Below are 15,462 nucleotides of genomic sequence, written 5' to 3'. Positions count from 1 at the left end.
TGGAAATGTAGTGCCCGACAACTATTCACTTTGTCGCCTGTGGGAATTCCCCGCATGTAATGTGGGCCGATAAGACGACCAATAAAAACGCTCCCTTATGTACCTACTTAGTAAAAATGCCAAATATATTATTTACCTACTCATCAGATGCTGAGCAAAATACGGTTTAACCGTTAATTTTATTTTTTGCAAGTTTTTAATATTATTAAGTAAGTAGATGTTATTAAAACATAAATCATACTCATTATTTTATTACAAGCTATATTAGGACTTTATTAATGTATGCATAGGTGAAAGCACAAAATAAAACCAAAATAATTAATTTACGAATTTTCATAAATATCCGAATAGACACTGGTAAATATTGTATAACATTTTATATAATAATAATTTTGCAATAACATTGTACAGAGTTACTTTACACCAAGGAAAGATTAAGGCAGTTACTTTTCCTTTCTTAATAAAATCAGTATGTCTTAGTATATTTGCTCTTCGCTTAAGTTTCCCCATTGCGTTATAAATTGTAATAAAAAATTAAATTCTAATCATTTTTTATTATGACGCTCTATAGGTTTTGTCCTGGTAAAAGAACGCTGATGGCTAAATCTGCGTTTGAAAACATAAGCGGATGTGACTATAATTTCCAAACTACGCCGAATCGTTACGTGATGAGTTCTACCAGTTAAATCCCTACGCCAAGCCAACTTGATATTTATTGCTTTTCTAGGTTTAAAGTAACTCTGTATAAAATATGTAGGATTTGTAATTTCCTGCTAGATTTTATATTATTATAACATTCAATAATGCACAAGTAAAACAGTTTTAGTGAAACACCTACGATATAACATAAGATATTCATTTTAATTATAAAGTTTGCTAAATGTATCTGTAGACTTGGTGTCGTTTTGCTCGGCATATTTATTAAGAATTTATATAAACACTCCACGGTCTTGTGACGCTTTAGTCCAGCGTCTTCCTGGGATTCACCATAGTCCATCGTCTGATGCTGTCTCACCAGCACGGCAGCAACGGCAGGAGACAATGAAATCCCCGGGGAAAGGATAAAAATATACCACCTTCTCCTACAGCTTTATCAACTCTCAAAGCACAGTGGAAATAATATCCAAATAATAATATGTGTAATAATAAACAGGAGTAAACTTCTCCTATTCCATGTTCCCGTGCTTTTGCCGGTGGATATGTTAATTATGTCTCCTGTCCGGGGATATAATTTTCGTCTCCTGACTATGCTAGGCCTGCAGTAGAGATTTCATCAACGCGGCTTCTTCCTATGGTAGAACTATTTTCCAGCAACGTGGAGCATATCCTCCAACACCCTCCCTGCCACTCCATTTTCTTAACTCTTTGAGAGTAACTCTTAGTGACAGAGTAACAGAGTTCTCTTACTCTGTACCTTCCACATACTACCAGTTTATTATAATAAATATGAGTCGCATATTAGCTTCTATGTCAAGGCATTTGTTCTAGATTTCGACCTTCCTGGCACAGTGGTAAGCGCTGTGTCTTATAAGAGGGAGGATCGGCATTCGATCGGGTAATTTGGGAATTTATAACTGATGATTTCTCTGGTATTTGTGACGCAGCTAGTTACCACTCTACCGACATAGCCTTGCGATTTAGCGTTCTGGTACGATTCCGCGTGGAAACCTAATATAAGGGCGTGGGTTTAATTAAACTGTTGTATCCATCTTACACTGCACGATCTTTTATTTCATTAAAAGATGAAATTGCAATCAAGGAATTATAAAAAATGATTTTCTAATACGAATGCACGTTTTCACTAAACCTAGGAAAAGAACCACGTTTCTCGAACTCTTTTGTGATGACGTTAGGCGCCATCTTAAGTTACGACATCGATTCGGCGGATCGTAAAGTGTCTTAAACTCTCGGGACTGTTAAACTGACACTTAGTAGATGAAAAAAAATTAAATTCCCTTTTTTATCATAACCATTTGAAAAATATGATGATACAAACACAAAATACCACACCTTTTAGTAAGAACCATAGACAAGTTATACAAAAAAACTAAACAGAACTAGCCGAGCTTTTTCGTATTCCAGCACACAGTGTTACTTAAAACTACGTTTGAACATCCCAGCATTTACATTTATTCATATCGTTTATCCAATATATTTATAATGAATATCGTTAGAATTGATCGGCAAATCAAACTAGTTCGTAGAAGTGAATGTGACACATTAGATGTTTAATTGAACAAATGTAGAAGAAAAACATTGTCCGTAGGGCTTGTGAATATTATTGTAATGAAAATTATCACTTGAAATGTATACCCTAAATAAATAGGTTGCTATATACTTCTGGAGTTTTATTTTATTATCAAGGTACTTCGTCTAACCGGTTATGTCCATTTTATATATTCAATCTATCTAGTATCCAGTTATTGTCAAAATATATCCATACAATTTTTGACAAACAACAACTTTTCTAAGCTAAAAAATTATCAACAGATTACAGATATGTTAAATATAGAAAACGGACGTTAGGTAGGTAAAGTTAAGCGTTAAAACTAGATAAAGAAGGATACATTTTTTTTTTTACTGTACCCCGCGTTCTTCGTGCGCGTTTATTACGTTTTTCTACAAATCCATTTTGAACCATTTGTCTTCAAAGGGATATAATTGACTTGTCCACCGGCTAATGAATGAGAACATGGAATATAGAAGTTTCCCCCCGTTTATTATTTCACATATATTATTCGGATATTATTTCCAATTGTTCGCCAGTGCTCTGAAAGTTGATAAAGCTGTGGGAGAAGATACATTTTTATCCTTTCCCTAGGGATATAATTTTCTCCTGCCCATGCTATATGCATGCTAGCACAGGCAGAAGACAAAAAATATATCCCCTCATTATATACAAGGGATATAGTTGACGTGTCCACCTGCTAAATCCCAGGGGACATAGGAGAAGTTTACTTCCATTTATAATATTACTTGGATATTATTTCCACTTGCTTGCTCCCTGCTTTCTGAGTCCAAGGCCGTGGGTTCGATTCCCACAACTGGAAAAAATTTTGTGTGACGAACATAAGTTTTTTCAGTGTCTGGGTGTTTATCTGTAAATTACACATACATACATAAATACTTATTATGTATATCTATCTATCTTATATATATAAAAGAGAAAGTGGGTGGGTATGTTCCGTATAGGCTCCGAAACGGCTGGACCGATTTCAATGAAACTTTCAGGGAATCTCCGGATTGACCTGGCGAGTAATCCTGTAAAGTTTGGTGACGATAGGAGCACTCCTATTTTTGAACTGTCAAACTGTCAAATACAGCTTTTATTTACTATGATGATATTCTATTGTTGGGTGTACATGGGTGTAGATAATGATCTTCACCCGCTCGAGAAAAGAATAGAAGAGAATGAATACGAAGAGAAATAAATGATTTAATATATTATGAGACTTAAATTAAAAATGTAATGATGTAAGTTTATTGTTTAAATAAAATAAAGCAAAATCTAGGCCGGCGAAGCGGGCTGGGTACGCTAGTTATTCATAAAATTATTGATCAGCCATCTCAGTACCCATAACACAAGCTACGCTTACTTTGGGGCTAGATGGCGATGTGGGTATTGTCGTAGTATATTTATTTATTTAATTACTTGTGCTCTGAGAGCGGATTAAGCTGTGGAAGAAGAAAAATTTTCATCCCTTCCCCGGGGACATAATTGTCTTCTGCCCATGCTAGCCGTGTAAGAAGTAGCTTATGTATGCTTTCCGTTCTTTCAACTAAACTGGTTGCTTCGTTAGGTCGTAAAGGTAAGATAAACAAAAATAAACAAACACACTTTCGCATTTAAATATATCTGCCAGCATTATTATTAATAGAATCTGGTTTAATAAGTTGTGATGGTTTTTGTAGACGTAGATAGTCTGTGCAAAAGCCAGCACTTGAAAAATATAAAAAAACACTAAACATTTGAGAGTTAATTTAAATTAAGATTATAATTACTATCTAACTAACAAAAATGTTCTTTAGTAGAAAAGAATAAGGTACTTAATGGAAAAATATATTGTTTTAATGACAGATATTGGTAAAAGTAGAGCTTCTTGTTAATCACACTATTTTTAATTTAAATTTATTGACAATTTGTTCTACTTTTAAGTTTTTTTTTGAAATTTTAACTATGATTTATTTCTTTTGCTATCTTTTGCTGGTTGATTGGCTTTTTTATTTTTAACTATGTTTTATTTCTTTTGCTATCTTTTGCTGGTTGATTGGCTTTTTTCTTTTTAACTATGATTTATTTCTTTTGCTATCTTTTGCTGGTTGATTGGCTTTTTTATTTTTAACTATGATTTATTTCTTTTGCTATATTTTGCTGGTTTATTGGTTTTTTTATTTTTAACTATGAATTATTTCTTTTGCTATCTTTTGCTGGTTGATTGGCTCTTTTTTTAACTATGTTTTATTTCTTTTGCTATCTAAGAAATCGAGTCTTTTAGTTTTATTTGAAGTGTTATTTATTTTATGAAAGCGTTTTAATAAAAGGATAAACAAATTATTCAATTATTTATTTCATATTTTATCTCTCACTACACAACCCTTACATAAATAATATCACTTATTCTTTATTAAAAATGAAAAAATATTGTAAAAAAATAGCAAGAAGATTTATCGGTTGTACATTAAAAATAAAACTAAAGGTTTTGAATTCCGGTACAATTGCAAATCATAAAAAAAAAATCAATAATTGTAAACCTCAACATCGGAACAAAAACTTAATTACAAAAACTACAAATATCTGGAAAACTTTTTAATGTATTTTTCTGAAAAAAAATCTAAAAAATATCGTCAAATGGCACTTTTAACTGAAAAAAAGCACTTAATAGGTAAATGTATACATAAATTATCTATATTACAGTCAGTATAAAAATACAGGCACAAGATATTTGTATACAATTAAAAATAACCAAAACTATATCCTCTGTTGACATTGCATAAAATTATTATTTTTATTCTAAGTAATTGATTGATTGAAGGTGGTATCATGACGTTCTTACAATAAACTAATTCAAATCAAATTATTTTTTAGCTCATACAAAATATAAAACATATTTGAAATTCAACTGTCACTTTTACAATAATTGCTTTATGAAAATAGAACTTAAAATAAAATAGAAGTTAATAACATACGAACACTACAATACAATGTCAACAGCTGTATTATTTTCACTATCACCATTAAATTTTACATTTAGCATTGTATTTATCTACTTACATATAAAATAATACATCTAATCTATGTCTAGCTACAAATAGTTTTCGAGATCCTAATATTTCTCCGATTCTAGGAAATTTTAGAAATATCAGACTATATTGTTAACCGTTTTTTAGTCAATTAAGAAGAAATATGTTTTAAAAAAATACGTGTAGGAAATATTTAAAATTGACTAAGAAACAGATGACAGTGTAGATACGTATATAAACATTTTATTTATCTAATATTATGCAGGTTTTTTCTATAAAAATATTTTATTTAACCATTCGTACCGTATATTCATTTTTTAGAATACGGTAACGTACGGTAACATAGTTAATGGTCGAGGATTCCGGTATAGAATACACTGTAAAGTACGGTGGACATCAGTAAAACAAAAACAAAAGTCATGGAGGTATAAGAAATTGTACTATAACTTTCTGTCTTTATGATGTCCACTGTACAGTAGCTTAACCCCAGATCAAAAAAACATCAAAGCCACGACGAGTTTACCAGTTATCGAATGTGACGAACGAATCTCGTTAATCTGACAGGTATGTCTGTCAAATTTATACGGAGTCGTCAAGTAATGACAATTGGTATACCATACAAAATGTTTGATTACGTTAACGTCACTGCGCGTCTTTTTTTTACTCCATATTGGTCTTCCATATGGAATCACAGATTCATGCTAACACGGGCGTGGCGTTAGATTCCAAGAAAACTGACACTCATGCTGAAGAGTAGACCATCAAGGTCAATTCCTTATCTTCGTACGAGATTTACTCGCTTGCAATCGAGTAGTCGTTTTCCGTTATCGAAACTCTATACCGTAAGAGGACGTACGAACGCTTATGACGACTGAAGCATTAGAAATTGCTCTAATAAAGCAATTTATAAAAGCGTTTTAACTCTTATTAATAACTCTTTGTGCTGCTTGGAAAGCTGGTCCCTGGAACGTTAAAACTAAAGTATTTCAAGGGGCGGAAAAGGGCTTGTACCCAGTGCCGTGAGGCATTTCAATGCGGCAAGTCGTGGTATAACTTTCTTGGTGTAGAAGAGTTACTGCGCTTCTAAACCAGAGTCAAGGAAGTCTTTGATGTGTAGAGGAACTGACCGCGGGAAGACTCGGAACATCTGGAAATAAATTCATTTATTAATCAAGCCTACACATATTTGATAGAAGCAGGCGTTACTTCGCGGATCCTTTTTGAGTAAGTAATAATTGACGGACCAAGCAGATGGACCACCAGATGGTAAGTGGATAGTGGAAACCATCGCCTATAGTGTTGCCCAAATTCAGTCTTGGTCTTGCAGTCTTGGTCTTGTTCTTGCGTTTTTGCAAGACCAAGACCAAGAACAAGACCGCGTATTTTTAGCAAGACCAAGACCAAGACTGACCGTGCAAGACTTGAGCAAGAACAAGACATAGCCTGCAAGACTCTTGCGTCTTGCAGCTAGGACTTAGCGCTATTTCACGGAGTAGTTAGGTGTAACAGTTCGGTGTATAGGTACGCTTAGGAATTCTATGAGACGCAAAAAACTATATCAAAGAATATGAAAAACTGGACCTATGCGCATTACGACTAATACCATAAACATAGCGAATAAAAAAATATCTATTAAAATCAAACTGAGTGCATGCATAGTTATGTTTTAACCATCGGCACTTTGATAATGCGGCATCAAAGGTTTTGTACTTACTTCTCAAAGAAATTTGCCGCTTTTCGGAAGTACATGGTTATGATACACGCGCCGGCGGCTTCTTTTGAAATCTAAAACAATCGTTGCCGCCGCGCCGAAATCATAACATTTGACACTATTCATGCAAAATAATTTCGAATTTTAAGAGTACCTACAGGTGTTCCAAAGAATAAATAAGTTTCAGAGTGCTTAGAATGAAAATGAATACATTATACTGATCACGCAAGTAGTATTATGATTAGGATAAAATGGTGAGGATAGGTAGTAGATGTCATAATAATTCATTCTAGTAAGTAATTATAATATTGATTACTTATATGGTTTTAAACTAATTACTTAGGTACTATTATTGTACATTTAGTCATTATATTTCTTAAGTTTTTACAAGAAAAAATAGCAAAAAAGTGTTCGAATATCTCTGAGAGAGATGATGAGAGTAAGTATTTACTAGCTGTGCCCGCGACTTCGTCCACGAGGAATAGTAACTTTGGAGGTATAGTGACGTTCAGGATTTATTTATTTATTTTAAAACTTCTGTCATCAAACATACAAACGAACTCTTCAGCTTTATAATATTAGTATAGATGCACGCCAAAACATTCACTTATATGTAAAGAATAGTGATTGGCACTAATTCTTTACATATATTTTATTCACGGGTCGCGTCTGTACAAGTAGGTAATATTTAGTGTGTGTTTGTACGCCGCACGCGGCATCGTTCGATTTGCGGCGGCATCCTTTTCATAGAGCCGGCACGTGGCGAGGCGGCGCGGTAAAAAGCAAGGAAACGTACTATAAATGAAGGAATTATTTTAATTCCAGTCATTTCCAATTGAGCTGTGCTTCGATTCTAACTTAATAATTGTTTTTACTAATTCTCGTTGTTTTCTAAAAACGTATCACGTGTACAATTTAATATGAGTGACGAAGATTCAAATTATTCTAGTCCGAGTAACGAGAGTTTGAGTCACAGATCTAAAAGACCCAAAAGCAAATTTGAGGAGTTTTTCGAAATAATTCATGCATCCCAAACTGCCTTGTGTAAATTGTGCCAACATAAAAAGATTGAAATAAAAATGAAAAACAGAAACACTTCAGGCTTAAGGAAACATCTAATGTCTTTCCACAAAAAGGAATCAGAAATATTTCTTCCTGTTAAACCAAAATTAAGTGGAGATATCACAAGCTTTTTAGTAACCGCTGGAAGAAGTGGACAGGTAAGAATATTTTTTTAACAGTTAAAAGAATTTTAACTCCGCGTAGCTATTCATGCGATACTTTCAAAAACGCCATTAACTTACGTAAGTATTTTTGAGTTAGTGGTGTTTTCATCTAGGGGTGCGACATATTAAGTATGTAATTATCGTCTTAAATATTTTTTATAAACACCCATATTTTCATTTAATCGGCCAGTAACAACTAAGTACTTTATTTTGGTAAATTACAGTACAGTGCAACCTTAATATAACAAATATCAATTTAACGATTTTCTCGATTTATAATAACAACAACAAACCTCCTCCTCTTATACGCTCAAACCTAGTATGTTTTAAATAATAACACAAGATTTATTGTTTTGTTTCAGTCGGAAAACAGCAGTGACAACATCACGACAGTTACAGTTGATTGGGTGGTGAAAAAATATCTTCCCTTCTCATTTTTCGATGACGAAGCTACACAAGTATATTTTCGACGTATTTGCCCTAATATGGTGTTTCCAGAAAGGTCTACACTTAGAAGGAAAGTCAAAGAGCGATTTGAAGAGCTCCAATTGAATCTCAAGGAACGACTTCAACCATTATCATCTAAAATGTCGTTTACCATTGATGGGTGGACGTCAATTGCTGGTAGGAGTTACTACGGGGTTACTATTCATTATATAGACAACGAATGGAAGTATCGATCTGTAGTTCTTGATTTTATACCATCACGCGGTCGACATACTGGGGAAGATATTGCAACGATTTTCCATGAATGTTTATTGGAATATGGCATAATTGATAAAATACAAGGTATCACGGTCGACAACGCAACTGCAAATACCAAATTTATGTATGAACTGGGCAAACTGCTGCCGCCACACTTTGATTCAGACAATCAACATTTCCGGTGCTTTGCTCACATTTTAAACCTTGGTGTACAAGATTTATTAAAGACCTTAGCATTACACTGTGAGTCTGACACTAACGCGCAAGATCAGCAGTACGAAGACTATGCAGACGAAACTGAGGATGAGGAAGATGAAGAATCTGCACCAAATATTGCTGACTCGCGTACATCTGTAACAAAGTTACGCAGTATTTCCAGTAAAATAAAAAGAAGTGAGATAGTGAAGAAGAAGTTTCAGTCTGCTTGTGAAGCAGCTGGCGTGCCATCAAATCTAAATGCCATTCTTGACTGTCCAACGAGATGGAATTCCACACATGATATGATTGGATTTGGTTTAAAAGTGAGAGCGGGCATTGACATATTGTGCAGTTCTGTCACCGAATTGAATGATTTTCAAATCACAGCTAATGAATGGCAGGTACTCGAAAAATTACATAAATTTCTAATAAACTTTAAACTTTTAAGTACAAAACTTGGTGGAGACAAATATGTTACGTTACCGCTAGTCATTGTATCATTTAATCTCTTGCTAGATAAAATTGAATCCATGGTAAAACAGTTAGATGAGAAACCTAATCGATCTGAAGTGGATGAAAGGCTCATTCTAGCTTTCCAAGCAGCTCGAGACAAAATGCTTAAACATTACAAGAAGAGCAACTGGATTTATTGTACTTCTTTAATTTTAGACCCAAGGCATAAGGCTCAGACTTTTGACCTGACAATGTGGGGGAAGCAACTTAAAACAGAAAGTCTGCGCAAGTTCAATGAACTTTATGAAGAATATAAAAGTCTACACTCACTGAACAAATCTCTGGAATTACCAGAAAAAGACAATAAAGTATGTGATGAAGATGAAGACGTAATAGACTTTGATAAACTCTATGAATGTCCCTCGACGTCATCTGGATCTTGTCTTCAAGGCTTAGTGATAGACGAGTTGGAGGAGTACCTGAGAAAACCAAGAACTGCCAGCTCGGAAGACATTTTAGATTGGTGGAGGACGCATGAGACAGAGTATCCGATTTTATCGAAAATGGCCCGTGATTTTCTCTCAATACCTGCAACTTCAGTACCTGCTGAGAGGTTATTTTCTAAAGCATCATTAGTAATTAGAAAACATAGAAATAGGTTAAGTGATGAGTCAGCCAGATGGTTACTTTGTATTAATTCTTGGTCAAAAGAATTGATATAAAGTATCATAACCTAATGATAAAGCTGTTGATTTGTGTTGTATTTTATTTTTTATTCAAATAAATGATAAATCGTAAAACTCTTTTATTAAATTTCTTATAAGTTGAGGGTTCAATCTCTTTCTAGACAGATAAGTATTGTTCTTTAAAATACAGTCAAGTTATTGTAATTAATTTGTTTTTTTACATGTTTTAGCAAATGTAAGCTTATAAATCATAAATGTTTATTAAGAAACAGTTACTTCCATGGAAAACGACATATAGGTCAGTTGATTTTTCGAATTTCTTATCAAATCTTCAGTTATTTATTAATCTGCTTGATCTTTACTATGGCTATGTTAATTCAAGCTCACAATGTTCCAATTCTAATACGTTTTTCTAAGATTTAAAGTAAACTTTAATAAATAGTAATAGACTAATAGGTAATTGCAAGACTTGCAAGACTCTTGCTGCAAGACCAAGACCAAGACCAAGACTGGGAGCGCAAGACCAAAACCAAGACCAAGACCAGGTGTATTGGCGCAAGACCAAGACCAAGACTGGCTAAGTCTCGTCTTGTTCTTGCATTTGGGCAACACTAATCGCCTATGAACAGAGCAACACTTCACAAAGCATGCAAGGAGCATGTCCTGCAACATGCCGCCCTGTGTCTATCAATTTGAGGCGCAGATGTTAAGCCTCATGGATCTGTAATTACACCAGCAACCACGCCCTTCAGACCGGAACACAGCATTGCAACAATTCTGCTTAGCGGCAGAAATAAGAATGGCAATTTCCCCAGACGAGCTTTGTCACAAAATACTAGTACTAGCAAGCTAAGCTACTACTAAAAATTCCATGATATACCATGAAATAGCAAAAATTAAGCTTAATTTTTTTAAAGAACACGCCCTTCAGAACGGAACACAGCATTGCAAGAATGCTTAGCAGCAGAAATACGCATGGCGGACTTCCCCAGACCAGCTCTGTCACGATAAGCTCAACTAGTACAAAAAAATCCATCATATACAATGAAAATTAAACATTTGCTTTATTGCACGAGATTGTATGTAATAAGTATATCTTAGTGGCAACTAAGTTTATAATAGATAGTGTTTTTTTCAAACTTCTATCTATCAAATCTATGTAAATTGTGTACGGCTCGCAATGAACATTAGTTTGCTATATTTCGCGAAAAGCATCAGAATCTGTACGGTGCAATTTATAATTGCTTCTCCCTTTACTCCACACAAAATAGATCTTTTGCAGTGCCTCCAGCGGTTCAACGCGGTTGATGTCGTCTGCCAACCTTTTTGGGGGTCGGCCAATTCTGGACTTACCAGTGCGGAGTCGTTATTCCAGCACCTTGGGACCCCAACGTCCGTCGGTTCCCCTAGCTATGTGCCCTGTCATTGCCACTTTAGCTTTATTTATTTATTTATACTCTTTATTTGTATACCACCAACAAGTGCAGAAAAACAAAAACAAACAAAACAGAAACTTCAAGTTCGTAGTAGGATAAAAAAGGCGGCCTTATGGGTAAATAGCGATCTCTGTCAGGCAACCTTTGGATTAGGAAAGCTGAAAAGAAAAACGAAAAGGTACCCCTTTTCGTTTGTCTTTTTGGTTTTCCTAACCCTACACACTGTTTGAACATACATACGAGTAACTACATACTAATACATAAACCAGACTACACACATAAAACAATACTATTGATAAATTTACTGAAGTCGTTTCAGTCAATGGTCTTCTCGCGAACAGCTTCGAACAACATCTTCAGAAGCTTCGCTTGGTTGTGAGGAGGTTCCTATCTATAGATCCTTGACCGCCGCGCCGGCTGCTTGGGCATTCAAAATTGCTCTAATTGCCCCGCAAGCGGAGGGTGAATGTTTATTCTTAGAAAGTGTTAAAAGTTTTTTTAAGAATTGTTAAGAATTTAAAAAAAAAATTAAAATCAATTAATGATAGAAGATATATAATATACTAAATACTTTAGCATACCATAAATACTTAAATATGAGTAAGAGTAGATAAATAATACTCGTCTTTATTGAGCTTTGCGACTCGTTGAGATATGTCGGTAACTCTGGTTCTTCTACGGATCTCCTCATTTCTGATTTGACCACGAAGAGATACTTCGAGCTATGCCTTACCTGGTTAATATAATATAGAGAGCTGGGTATGGTAATCTCGTGGTACTCCCTTCGCACGGCGTCTACGATGTGTTCGACTGCCTCCTGCGGTGACAGGATCTTCATCAGCGACGGGAACTTGATCTTGGGGTTCTTGCACAGGCCGGTGTCGACGATGTACGGGCAGATGCATGTTAACTTAATCTGGAAGTATTTATGTCATCAGGACACGGGTCTCCTCCCTCAATGAGAAGGGGTTAAGGCCGTAGTGGATTGGTGGACTCCATACGCCTTTGAGAACAATATAGAGAACTCTCAGCAGTGGCGTGCACTTCATATATGCACGAAAGCACTGCCTACCCTAAAATTTGTATAAATAACTCGTATAAAAGGAGAAATTTTGCCCTTTTTATGCAATTGACCAGCTGAATGCATACCCTTGTAAGGAACCCGGTGCACGCCATTGACTCTCAGGCATGTAAGTTTCCTCACGTTGTTTTCCTTCACCGTTGAAGCAAGTGATATTTGAATTCCTTAAAAAGCACATAACTCAGAAAAGTTACAGGTGCGTGCTGGGATTCGAACTCAGCCCCCCGAAAGTGAAGTCGAAGTCCTTACCCCACTAAAATTCCTTGGATCTTCCCTCAACTCCTCATGTACGGCTTCCATCATTCCCCTGACGGCGAACTTTGTGCCACAGTACGGGACCAGGTTCCGCAGACCGATCACACCGGCCATGGAAGACATTGCTACGATATGTCCATGATTCCTTTCCATCATAGCTGGAAGGAAAGCTTGGAGCATCTGGGAAATGAAAAATCTTGTTTTATTTATAGAAAATATGAAAAAAGTGGACTGTCACAATATTAAAATTAGAAGTCAAAATAAACTTAATTGTATAAAATTTGTAATTTGTGTAAGGGAAATTGTATATTACTATAATATACAATAATATAATAATATTGGATATCATTTAATAACAAAATACCAGATGAAATTGAGATGTCTTTCAATAAATTCAAAGTTTATATGAAACGTAAGAAACGTACGTAGAAAATATGCTATTAACATATTAAGGATATCATGTATGATAGCAAAGCTTGGGTATGAATTGCTCTAACTTCGTAGCTAAATATTAATTCGACTGTGAGATAGTGAAAACAAAAAAAATCCTAGCTAAGTTTTTGTGCAATCTTCTTAGACCAGGGCGCGTTTGGAACCCTCGTAGCTTTAGTTTTAAGTTAAAGAATGTAGTAATCACTTGTTCTAATGTTATTTAGTGTTGAAAATTATTAAAATGATTAACGAAAAATTTACATATATAAAATTAAGTATATTTCATATATAAAATTTAATATTACTTAGTTTTTATATTCATTTATTAATTATATTATGTACTTTTGATCTATTTGTGTACACTAGTTTATGTATTAGTATGTTATTATTCGCATGTATGTATTTTAAAAATTTGTTCCACCAGCAGTCTATTCTCCTCTTATTTTTTTTCCTAACTCAAAGGTAGCCTGGCAGAGATCCCTATTGAGCGATAAGGCCGCCTTTTGTATTCTACTTCTTTCTTTATGTTTCAGTTTTTATTTCATTTTGTATTGCACTTATAAAAAATAACACCTATATAAACACGTTGCATGTACCATATTCTAGCAAAATACAAATTGATCGATTGATTGATTAAGATATTCAGTAGTTATTACCCAAAGATGTGCCAGGCAATTCACTTCAAAGGCGACGCGTATTTCCTTTTCTCCGGTCTGCAGCAAAGGTTTGCAGGGCATAACTCCAGCGTTGTTCACCAAGATCGTCACCTCGCCGACCTCCTTGCGGATCTTTTCTGCCATCTCGTTGATGGCATCACGGTTTGTGACGTCGCATCTGTGGGTTGAGAAATATCCTTTATCTTTTTGAAGTTGTACTTCTTTAGCGGCGTTAGGAAAAAAACATGGGAGTAGAATTATAGATGTAACGAAATGCAAGCGCACAAGGTTACACGATTTTAACATTTTAACAGGATAAAGGTAGTTGTTGAATACATCGTCCGCCAGCTCAGTATTTACGATGCGCGCGCACACCGTCACAAAAAACCGCCATCCTGAAGTTAGCTATAAGGTTTGACAGTAAACACTTTCAATTGTCAAAGTCTGCGGGCTCATTCCGGTGATTTGATTAAATAGGGATAAATAAATAAATAAATATACTACGACAATACACACATCGCCATCTAGCCCCAAAGTAAGCGTAGCTTGTGTTATGGGAACTAAGATGACTGATGAATACTTTTATGAATAATATACATAAATACTTATAATATACAGATAAACACCCAGACACTGGAAAACACTTAATGCTCATCACACAAACATTTTCCAGTTGCGGGAATCGAACCCACGGCCTTGGACTCAGAAAGCAGGGTCGCTGCCCACTGCGCCAGTCGGCCGTCTAATTAAGTCGCATTCACATTCAGAATGGCACAAAGCATTGCAACAATGCTGCTCAGCGGCAGAAATAAGCATTACGCCGTGGAAGTCTCCGATATGCAAATAACATTGTTGACTAATAGAAGTAGTAAAGCAAGGTTTGTAACGGGTAAAAAATTGTATCGGAAAAAGTTATTTAACTCTCTCTAGCGCAGCAGGGTCCCGACGACCTTTTGAACCGCAGGGTGATTACGTATCTCACATAAGTCTTGCGACAGGCGTAAATCTTGCGATCTTTGCTGTCAATGTTCATTGAGCCTCCCACCAGAACAGATAAAATTAAAAATGATAAATTCCCAAATTCCCCTGCCGTAATTCGAACCCGGTTCCTCCAACTTGAAACCACAGCGCTCACCGCTGCGCCGCGGAGGTCGTCAAAAATTAATATCAAATAAATATAATCTAAGTTATAAAAAGGTAAAAAATATAATGTGTATCTAACCTGTCTACGTTAGTATCTATTTTATTATTTAATTTTAAATTAACATAATTATTGGTATATTAAAACGTATTTAAGTTTAATTTATTCGTGGCGTAGAAGCATAGAACTATAACAATGTCATTAATTAAAAGAAAAAACTTGAAAACCCAGATAAGCATGT

General features: G+C 35.0%; 1 protein-coding gene across 2 annotated transcripts in view; it reads right to left on the bottom strand.

Moving 5' to 3' along the window:
* Positions 1–4,645: 4,645 nt before the first annotated feature.
* Positions 4,646–15,462, bottom strand: part of LOC120632777 (estradiol 17-beta-dehydrogenase 11-like) — a 49,370-nt gene continuing 38,553 nt past the window's right edge. The window contains exons 4-7 of one of the 2 annotated variants that reach the window (XM_039902792.1): positions 14,081–14,258; positions 12,987–13,172; positions 12,390–12,572; positions 4,646–6,388 (exon numbers count right to left, since the gene is read on the bottom strand). In XM_039902792.1, the coding sequence (XP_039758726.1) occupies positions 6,314–6,388; positions 12,390–12,572; positions 12,987–13,172; positions 14,081–14,258 (622 nt within the window). In that variant the 3' untranslated portion in view covers positions 4,646–6,313. The remainder of the gene's footprint in view (positions 6,389–12,389; positions 12,573–12,986; positions 13,173–14,080; positions 14,259–15,462) is intronic. The other variant, XM_039902783.1, reaches the window with a different exon arrangement.

This window comes from Pararge aegeria, chromosome 2, assembly GCF_905163445.1.
Source record: "Pararge aegeria chromosome 2, ilParAegt1.1, whole genome shotgun sequence".
NCBI classification, from domain to species: domain Eukaryota; kingdom Metazoa; phylum Arthropoda; class Insecta; order Lepidoptera; family Nymphalidae; genus Pararge; species Pararge aegeria.
This window is presented reverse-complemented; position numbering and strand designations above follow the sequence as displayed.